The sequence below is a fragment of the Lactuca saligna genome, chromosome 3 (assembly GCF_052625555.1).
Source record: "Lactuca saligna cultivar CGN05327 chromosome 3, ASM5262555v1, whole genome shotgun sequence".
Classification (NCBI taxonomy): Eukaryota; Viridiplantae; Streptophyta; class Magnoliopsida; order Asterales; family Asteraceae; genus Lactuca; species Lactuca saligna.
In genome coordinates this window covers 85,644,201-85,655,692 of record NC_136419.1, presented here as the reverse complement: position 1 = coordinate 85,655,692, position 11,492 = coordinate 85,644,201, and the positions used below count along the sequence as shown (strand labels likewise).

The 11,492-nt window shown below is 36.0% G+C and overlaps 1 protein-coding gene across 1 annotated transcript; it reads left to right on the top strand.

The window, feature by feature from the left end:
* Positions 1–998: 998 nt before the first annotated feature.
* LOC145035743 (uncharacterized) lies at positions 999–2,142 on the top strand. Its single transcript, XM_078984245.1, has 2 exons — positions 999–1,529; positions 1,879–2,142. Exons 1-2 carry the CDS (start codon positions 999–1,001, stop codon positions 2,140–2,142), a joined length of 795 nt encoding a protein of 264 aa, XP_078840371.1.
* The last annotated feature ends 9,350 nt before the right edge of the window (positions 2,143–11,492 follow it).

The window sequence follows — 11,492 nt, the reverse complement described above, 5'->3', positions numbered from 1 at the left end:
TTGGCGATGAGGGATCTAAGATAATCGAAAAGAAAACGAATGCAGTTCTCTTAAAGCCGCAGCGAAAAAAAGAAATGTATCCTTTGAATTTGAATCCGATACCAGGGAAGCCAACCATTTGCTTGCTTACAAAAGCTCACTCTGATGATAGGTAGCTATGTCATAGAAGACTTTCACACCTCAACTTCAAAGACATCAACAAGCTTGTGCTTGGTGATCATGTGCGAGGGCTTCCTGTCTTGAAATATGATAAGGATCATTTGTGTGCTACCTGTGATATGGGGAAGAAAAGTAGGGAAAGTCATCCAACCATCGTAAACGCGAAAATCATTGAACCATTGGAAGTGCTGCACATCGACCTTTGTGGACCTTCTGCGATTGACAATGTTGGTGGTAGTAAGTACATTCTTGTAATAGTATATGATTTTCACATTTCACTTGGGTGTATTTTCTTAAACAAAAATCCGAAGCTACTCCAAAACTCAAGGAATTCATAAAGCATATTGAGCTTCATCTGCGAAAGCTAGTTCGCAATGTTCGCAGTTGTAGTGGCTTCGAATTCAAGAATCAAGCATTCAACGAATTTTAGCTGAAAAGGGAGTTTCACACAATTTCCCTGCTCCCTATAATCCACAACAAAATGGTGTAGTTGGAAGACACAACTGATCTTTGTGTGAAGCTACGAGGACTATGCTATCCTTCGCATGCCTGCCTCTCTTTTTCTGGGTGGATACGATTGCAACTGCTTGCTACACTCAAATTCGATCCTTCCAGAATAAGCGATTCTCTATTACTCCCTTTGAAATCTTAAATAATCGTAAACCTAAAGTCAAGTTTTTCCATGTATTTGCTTCCAGGTGTTTCATTTTCAACTCCAAGGAACAATGTAACAATTTTGATGCGAAAGCTGACGAAGGTATATTTTAGGGTATTCACTGACTTCCAAAGCATATAGAGTTCTCAACAAATGTTCAAAGAAGATAGAAGAAACCTAATATATGACGTTCAATGATAACTACATGAAGAGGATTCAGTCGAAGGAGAGTAAATCGGAAGAAATCTTTCCTAAGATAAGTCCAGCCACTGTTCCAATCTCCACTATGTACGATGAATTCATGCTACTCTTTGATGAGCCAGAGAAGGCTATCACATATAAAGTGAAAGCAGCTGACAACAAGGTCGATGAATTGAAGAAGATAATTGATGCAGCCATGAAAGACATAGGCAATCATTCATCAACTACGAACATACCTCAAGACACGAGCACTCCAATACAGGGGGAGAATTCTGACTCCAATACACATCCTAAGGGGGAGCAACCAACTCCACAACAAATGAACATTCCATCACAGGGGGAGGAATATAATTCGTCTCTTTCTTCTGACCTAGATGACTCTCTTCCCACCATGATTCTCGAACCTCCATTCATAGGAGATACTTCAATTCCTGATGCAGAGGACCACTCGTCATTCGAGGGGGAGAATAAGGATGTGAATGACGATCCAGACATTCAATCAGAATTTGAAGAAGTAAACGCTGAATTGGATCCTTCTTATGATCCAAATTATCCTTAACTAGTCAAATGGACCAGAGAACACCCCAAAACCCAAGTCATTGGTGAATCTCTACAGGTGTTCTTACGAGATCTCAGATAAAAGCGAAACGAACTGCATTATTCTCTAAAGTGGAATTCTGTATGTTCAATTCATTCATGTCCAAGATCGAACCCAAACTATCAACACTGCTCTTGATCATTCTGATTGGGTACAAGCGAAGCAAAACGAACTCAATGAGTCCGAATGAAAATAAGTTTGGAGGTTAACTCCTACTCCATCTGAAGCTTTAGTTATTGGTTTGAAATGGGTTTTTTGCAATAAGTTGGATAAAGAAGGGAATGTAATAACAAACAAGGCGAGACTTGTGGTTAAGGGTTACTGCCAGGAAGAGGGTATCGACTATGAAGAAACCTTCGCACCAATTGCAAGGTTGGAATCAGTTCGCATATTCCTAGCATACACAACACATAAGAACTTTGAAGTGTTTCAGATGGGTGTTAAATGCGCATTCTTGAATGGTGAATTAGAAGAAACGATATATGTTGAACAACCACCTGAGTTCGTTAATGAGAAGTATCACTACTAGAAAAACAGCCTTTTACGACGCTCATTGCGTGTCGTAAAAGGCTCAGACGACGCGCAAATGCGCGTCAAGGAAGGCCCTGTCATAAAGAGAGACGACGCGCTTTTGCGCGTCATCTATAGACGACGCGCATTTACGACGCTCATTTACGATGCGCAATTACGACGCACGTTTACGACACGCAATGTGTATCAAGGAAGGCCCTGTCATAAAGGAAGACGACACGCATGCGCGTGTCGTAACCTTACGACGCGCGTGTTAATGACACGCCATGCGTATCAAGAAATCCCCTGTCAAGAAAGGCCATGTCATAAATGAAGATGACAAACATTTTTGCGTGTGATAATTTTAAATGTTTTTAGAATTATATATTTTTGATAGATTTACTAATTTTCAAATTAAATAACACACTAAAAGCCTCATAATAAAAAATAAAATACCATAAACAATAAAGATAATTCATTGCACTAGTATGTCAAATACAAATAATCATTCCAATAGTAAGTAAATGTAACACATTGCTATATTGCATAACATTTATTATAGAAAACAAAACATGTACAACATTAAAAGAAACCCATGACTAAATTCTCCTTTGACAATTTCCTTTCTAAAAGAATAACCTGAATGCAGGAACTTTGAGAGGTTGTACAACATGGAAGGAGGTTGCTAGAGCTGTCAGAACCTGCACATGGCAAATTGGTAACTTAACATGCAATACAATACAACACTAAAATGATTCTTTGGATCATTTTGTAAATAAGATTTATTCATTACTTTGCCTCTGTTAAATTTTATTAGTCATTAAACAAATTATATTATGTACAAAGATAAACATAAATAACACCAAATATAATCAGGACAGATAATCATGCTTCTATACCTATACCTATACCAATGACTTTCAACAACCATTAAAAGTTTATTGATCAAGGAAAGCAAAAATAAATAAATAAATAATGCACTAGAAATAATAGATAACAAAAGGCAACTTTTGTAACTACCTGTTGGTCAAAGATTTTAGCTCTGGCAAGTCAACAAGTAGCAGGTGTGCATCTGAGGAAAATGAAGAAATTTTATTAGTCATCAAACAAAAGTTTAATACCCGTTGTCTTTTTAAGCAGGAGTGTGGATGTGTTTTTCAAAATGATTACCTAAAAAATGTTGTAATATTACGATTCTAGATTAAACCTTTTTTAAACCCATTACTTCCGGATATAAAGATATCTTATATTATTAAAAAGGACCAGCATACTTCCAGTTTTCTCTTCAATCAAAAGTGTAAGACAGCACAAATCTTTGCTAGTACTTTTTATTAAAGCTTTTACACCCATTTTATCGTTTTTTGTAAGTAGTTTAACTTAGGGCATGGCCTTATATTTTATAGGAAATTCAGTAGTACTTGTCATTGTATTTAATTAGATAAAAAAAAATGCACCTTATAATTCAAAGAAGCAAACTTTCAAAGAGGTTATTCTGCTCATTAATTATTTTCCCACAGTTGGCTTGGCTTCTAATCACAGAGCCTTATGAACACTGGTATATGTTCCTTGCCTAATCCACATCAAAACAATTAGAATTAGATAAGGCCATAAGGGTACAAGTTCATGAATCTTACGATGATGTAAACAAGGTCATTTGGATCAAACAACACATGGTGAGGTGGAGGACTAAGGGTAATTTCATATTTTTAGTTATTAACAGAAGGAATGGAAGCATACCAGCTAAGCCAGTATATGCGCAAGTGTTTTGAGGAGAGTTTGAAGTTGTAATTGTGTTTTCACGAGCCAGATAGGATTTGTAAAAAGATAATACCTGAATAAGTATCTATTAAATGATATAATAAACCAAAAAAAGTGAAAGAAAATCACTAAATGAAGAGTAAGTATAGTTGTAACAGAGGCATAATTATGTTAAACTATTCTTTTCCCAATTTTACCCCCTCTTCTGTAGCAAATTTAAAATGCAAATATCAAATCAAGGTAACTTTATCTATAGATAAATTATAGAAAAAAGACTTGAAAAATGCAGCTAAAGCAACAATGGAAGCTTGAAGGATCTCATCTTCAGTATGTGTGACAACAAAATCTCCAGAAATGTCTCCTAAAATCACTCCAGAACAAGTTTGCGCTTACTTAAACTCCATCACGTTGTCTTATGGTGTAAGGCTATAAGCAAGTAGAAGACAAGTGTATAAAGGGTCATGCGTTCCAAATCTGTCATGACCATGACATAAACAAAACTCAATTTAATAAAATAGATTTCATTAACAAGCTAAACAGCAAATCATTAGTTTCCATTGATAAAAACTTAATTTTAGGAGAAAATAGATTAACCTGATATGATATAAAGGGTCATGCGTTCCAAATCTGCATTTGTACTCTTTAGGAGAAAAAGACCTGTTAGGATCTAACCATTTTTATAAAGGTTTGAGATACTTGCACCAAACAATAAAAGAATGAAAATAGAATTAAGCTTGCAAGTTGATGGCACAAACTCCAATTTACTAGAATGGTGAGAAATCATGATTAATACACAAATCAATAAAGAGTCAACAAAGCCAAGACATTTATGCTCAAAAACTATTTTAGGCCATGTAAGTTGCAGAATTTCTTCACCTCCATATACAATACTAACATGTAAATTCCCCTGTAAATCAGATTTATCATTACATTAATCAAATTAAGCCTCAAATCATGGTGAAATTGACATCATGTTACATGATACCCTATTAGTTAAACAAACCGCTTATACCAAAAGTTAAATATCCAATGGGACATTTACCTAAAGTTTTTGAATTGTTGATGTCAAAGTGTATAATATAATAGAGCAGTTGCACCACATTCACAATAGGTAAGTGATATATTGTTAATCTCTTGATCACATCTAATTAGGCTTACCGGATGACCAATTACTCGAGTCCATCATCTTAAAAATGATGTAAACTACTTGTCATCTGTCCACATTCACAACCTCATAACCAAACATGAATATTCTTTTTTATTTTTTATTTTTTTATTACTTAATGGAATTATGGAACTTACATTACTTGTTTTCTTCCATAAACAATCTACGAGATGAATAAGCACCAATTCAACATCTTTGGTCATCTTAGCAGTAATCATAGCCAAATTCTCTTCCCAATCATCAATCATAGCATTAGCACCAAATTAAGCCTACATAAAACAAAAAAAAAGACAACAACTTGGATACTTTTTTTTTTTGTCTTTTTTCTTTTTGAATTTCGTAAATAATTTATATAATCATATTAAATTTTACAAAAAAGGACAAAGTTGACTTGCCTGAACTGTTGATGATACCCTAGTTAAAGAAGCAAGTTTTTTTGCCCACTAGGCTTACCGCTATTAAGTCATTCTGTACAGACCATTTCTATTGATCCCTCACTCAATGATCTGTATATTGGTACCACCCCTGCCATGATTGGAGAATGTAATCCCACTAAACAGAGCTCCGTTCAGAAAAAGAAAACATTACCAATATCGACACCAGGTACGGGTCCGACCCGTCTTTTTGTATTCACTCGGGCACCTTTATTCATCAAGACTGTACCTAACCATAAATCTGCCCGTCTTGAGATTCCCGGGATTACCCCTTTTGTGTGATCTTTCTCCTTAGTAGATTGTAAACGAAAACCACACGTTGGACTATAAATGCTTGCGGAAACATTTTTGACAGCATCGATGCTTTCACTTTCACAAGCCAAACATATAGTCCGTAACATGGAAGGTGAACTAAAGCGATGCCAAAGTACCTGCAGGATATGAAAAGTCATATCCACCCCCGACAGAAATATATATATATATATATATATATATATATATATATATATATATATATATATATATATATATATTTCATTGGATGCAATGCAACATACCACATGGGAGCCCATGGAGTAGCAATTTCCAGGAAAGGATAAGGCCACCTGCAATAGCCTCTCAAACTTCAATCCCGAGAAATTTATAGTAAATAATTGATAAATGAAAAAAGAAGTGGGTTCTGGTAAGTGGAAATCACCATGTAAAGCAACAGACATGCATAACCCACTGGAAAATTATATAAGCTGAGCTCCAGAAGAAAAAGTATGTTAACCCGTGCCAAGTAAATTGCTACAAGGGGCACAAGAAAAAGACAAACAATGAGATAATGGCATCAGCTCGACACTTATTAGGATCATTAATATAGTGAATAACCAATTGGTGAATGCGATCCAATCACTTACTAGGTTGTTGAGAGTAGAATCCAGGAGGAGAAAAACAACATTCAGGGAGTGCATGCAACCAATCAACTGCAATCACAACAGAGATTTATTTATAGCCAAACTAACTCTGAATCAGAATGCCAACAATAACAGTTCCGAATGAATCATAATGTACATATATATTTGTTATGAGGTAGCAAACAATAAAAGGAGAATGATAATTATTTCCAGGAAGTAAAAGGAAAAAGGAGGAGATTTAAATCTCTTTTGAAGAGTGTGAGAGGTTGGTATTGTATTCCCAAATCCGAATGAAAGAAAAGGGGAAAGGGACAAAATATGGTAACCAGGGTAAGCTTGAAGCCATTGCCAGACTGAAACGGGAGTAATAGGCACCAAAATACAAGGTCAGTAAGCACAACAGCACCTGCACAAGTCTGTTCAAATACACCAAGAATCAGCTTTAAACACTTTTAAAAAAAAATATCTCATGACTTCATGAATATCAGAAAGCTCAAGGTGATCAATCTCCTTAGCAAAATTGTAACGATTTGAAGATGGACCAGAACCCCCTTGTGATGGGAAAATTGGAACATGAAATGTAATGAAATAGGTCACCAAATGAATCAACACACATTAAGTTTGTCTTGGCTGGTAAATGAAAGGACACTAGCAGGAAGTGATAAATTGAGAGGAACTAATTCCCTAAACGAAAAATAAAAAACAAAAATGCCAATAGATTCAAGAGTAAATGTGTTAAGACTTAATAGAGAATGTTATTCACTTGCCTGTTTTGATCTAAGCAGTCTAAAGCATCAATTTGGTGATATAAATCCTTGCTATTGCCAAGGATTCCAATCCCAAGAAAAAATCTTGCCAAAACCAATATCTTGTCCCCTAGTATCTGCAAATATCAAATAAAAAGAATTATAAAATTTAAAATTATGAGCATAGGAAATACAAGTGGTGTCTAGAAACATAATAAGATTGTGTCATATATTAAAACTTCCGGAAGCGGAAGCGAAAGTTGTTAGCCCACGAACAACTGATGAGGTGGCTGAAACAGGACCTTGATGTTGATCATCAAAGAAATTGGCCCCATCATCTACAAAATTGTATAAAAACAGGAAGCATGTGTAAAAAATAACGATATCTCCCATGTTAGAATATAATTCATGCACTAACCATATTTATATAAATTTTCAAATAGCTTCACAACATCCTTTTTCAGTGCCTTAATCTACAAAAAGAAAAGGATAATTAGAACAGATAAGACCCTTAATGCAATAATATGTCCAGTAAACAAGAAAGTTAAGAAAAAGGCACAAGCAGCTGAAATTTGTCAAATTCTTCAATGTACAACTACAATTGTAAAAGTTTATAAAAATTTATAAATGCCACACCATATAATGTGCACTAAAGCTTAAAATGTATCATGGCTGATGTGATACGTTAAGTGGTCTACTAAAGGTTAAAATTTGGTTTAGACATTTTAACAAACACATAATGTGCACATTATGTTGATCAAAATATATGGCCTTTCAATTCTCACAGAACCAAAAAAAATTGAGAAATAAATACAGGATTGGAAACCAAATGACATTTTCTAACAAAAACTAATCAATCATGAGGAACACAGCGCAATATGAAAAAATGAAGTAGTACCGATGGAAGGGGGACAGCGGCGGCTTTTCGTCTCCAAACTTACATCTGGTATCGTTCCAATTTGGGAAAGCATGTGAAGGGTCTTCTTGAAAGATAATATTGCAAGGTACAGGGCAAAACAACAATATTACAATTACTAATGACAAGGGAAGACCTTCAAAGGATAAGATTGAGAAGATGGTTCAGGAAGCTGGGCAGTATGAGTCTAGAGGTGAGGAGCCCAAGAAGAAGTTGGAGGTGAAGAATGCTTTAGTGAATTATACGTATAACATGAGGAACACAGCAAAAGATTAGAAGCTTGGTGAGAAGTTGACTCCGGTTGATAAGAAGATTGAGGATGCGATTGATGAGGTGATTGTGGTTATATACAAATCAGTTGGCTAAGGGGGATGAGTTTAAAGATAAGATGAAGGAGCTTTTTCCCATTTTGAAACTTTTAGGTTAGAGGGAGATAGAGAGAAAGAGAGGAGTAGAGAGAGGGATGGGATTGAATTAATAAATGTAGGAGGTGCTAGAGGTGGGTGAAGGCGGAGGCCCTAGGGCTTCTTGTTGCTAATTCAAAGATCAACATCGATGGTGGTAGGGAACCAGGTAAAAAAAAGAGGAGATCAAACCATTTAGTGTGAGGGTAGATTTGGAAGAAATCTCAAACCCTTAACCTTAAACATGATGTGAAGCGATTGATCCATAATCTTCTTCGTCTCCATCAATTCCTTGGGCTCACATAATCGGACGATGGTGGTAAATAAAGCATTCTTCGAGAAAGAAGGTGCATCGTTGCAGTTTGAGGCTAGAAGAGGCAACTACGATTGGAGGCAGTGGATGTGGGTGAGGGGTGGAGATGAGGAAGAAGAAGTTGGGGGTTTAAAAAATTTGGGATTTCATTTTCCCTCGAAGACGCGCGTTTCTTACAAAAAATATAAAGTGACAATTCTAGAGGACGCACAAGTGCCCTCCGTGTTTTTTATATTTTTACATGAGACACTAATTTAAGGGCACGCAATAATGCGTGACGTAAATCCATAATTTTTTTGAAGAGATGACACTTTTTTAACGTTACGCTCTTTTGCGTAACATAAATCAATGAGTCTCGTGGTTTGCGCGTCGTAAAAGGCTGTTTTTCTAGTAGTGTATCCCAATCACTGCTACATTTTGGATAAGGTAGTCTACAGACTGAAGCAAGCTCCGAGAGTCTGGTTTGAAACTCTTACTCATTTCCTTAATATGTCTAAATTTAAACAAGGTTCGGTTGACCCAACCTTCTTTCGCAAGAAAGAGGGTGACCACTTGATGATTGTCCACATTGATGTTGATGACATCATCTTCGGTTCTACTAATCCCAGCTTAACTGCTGAATTCCAAAAGTTGATGGAAACTAAATTTGAGATGAGCTCTATGGGTCCTATTAACTTTTTCCTTGGATTGAATATAAGATAGGGACCAGAAGGTATTTTCATAAATCAGGAAGCATATACGAAGACTTTGCTCTCTAAGTTTGGCAAGGCGGGAGACTCTAAAGTGAAGGTTCCAGTGGCATTTGGAACAAAACTGACACCATCTCAGGAAAAACCAGCTGCTGATATGACCCTTTATAGTCAGATGATTGGTTCCTTAATGTTTTTAATATCTAGTAAGTCGGATATTATGTTTTCCATTTGTTATTGTGCAAGGTTCCAAGTAAGTCCTCGTGAACCTTACATGGTGGCGGTCAAGAATATTTTCAGATACTTAAAACGAACTTCATCTTTAGGCATATGGTATCCTGCGAATTGATGCTTCTTTGTTCAAGCATTTTCAGATGCCTACCTTGGTGGATTTGGTTTAGATAGAAAGAGGACGACTGGTGGATGCCAATTTATTAATGGAAAATTAGTTAGTTGGCAATCCAAGAAGTAAACATGCGTCTCGTTATCAATAGAGGATGTTGAATACATAGTTGTGGCTTCATGCACATCTCACGTTATTTGGATTCGAAGCCAGCTTCGTGATTATGGCTTGAGTATGAAACGAATCCCTCTTTCTTGTGACTCTGAAAATGCAATTCCTATGTCATAACCCAACGCAACACTCAAAGACAAAACACATAGCATTGAGGTACCATTTCATCAAGGATCACATAGTAGACGACAATGTTGAAATTCATTTCGTTAGATCTTCTAATCAGTTGGCTAATATATTCATAAAGGCCTTACCTGAAACAAGCTTCAATAGGATCCTTCAAGGCCTTGGAATGATGGAAGCTGAATCTGTTCCAAAGCCACTTTCGCACATATAATGTTTAACACTGTGAATCGGTGCGAATGTTTGCAGTAGTTCATAGTCCACTGTTCATTCGTAGTCTACTTTAACACTGCAAATCGGTGCGACCATTCGTAGTAGTTCGCAGTCTACTGTTCATTCGTGGTTTAGATTTTTCAAATATCCTTTGTACTTTATGTATATTATTGCTTAACTTTATTCTGTTTTTAATCTTTTCTATTTTTAATTATTTTTCAGAAAATCACAAAAGACAAAAATATTTTATTTGTGTTTGTTTTATTTATTTGTTTCTTGCAAAGTTCAAAACTATCAAAAATACCTTAAAAAAATCATGGAGGCACAGATTCGTATCAAATCTCAATTCATGTGAAGGGGCAGGTATAACTCTCTTTATCTATGTATTAGCTAAGTATCCCTCGAAGCATGTTGCTGCATGTTGTCCGAAGCCTCAATAGACTCTATGTGAAGCCTTAATGAATATAATCTACCATTCGTTTCTTCTAAACTAGGCTGTTAACTTCACATTAGTCACGAGCTACCTTACTCTTCACATCTTGAGTTAAGAGTTATCTGCTTGGTCATATTCGCATAGCAGAGCTACATTTACTTCTTTGGAACCACCTTCACTTTTCTCCATTAGCCTTCATACGCATAAATGTAACCCTTGAGACTCTCAGCTATCCCACTGAGGTTTATGGTTACAAAACATCTGTGTTAATGATCTTAGCTTCATTCACCACGAACTGAGTGAAACCCAAAATTCAACACACTTACATGCATTAACGGTGAACAATTAACCATTCTAGATTTTCACCATGGAATTAACGAAAGCCACCTTCGTGGTTTGTAACAAGAAATCTCTTTTGTTGCGATATCTTTATGAAGTGTTCTTTCAGCAAGTCACTTCTTCCCATAAGATCCAGTTGTTTTTTTTTTGTTTTTTTTTGAGATTTCACACTTTCGTCTAGTCACTAAAATAATTCCAAATCTACTCGTTCAACTAACTACACTGGTTACATGAGTACTTCATCCGACATTCGTACTTATATTGAGTTCGTTGTTTGGTTGGAGAGTCAACCACCCTATGAGCCAAATTAAAAGATGCCTTTCAATGTTTCTTATCAAACACGTGATCGTATTTCAACGGGAAACCACCTAGACACTTCATAGTCTCTCTTGACTTTGAAGGAAGAGATTTATGCCCGGGATT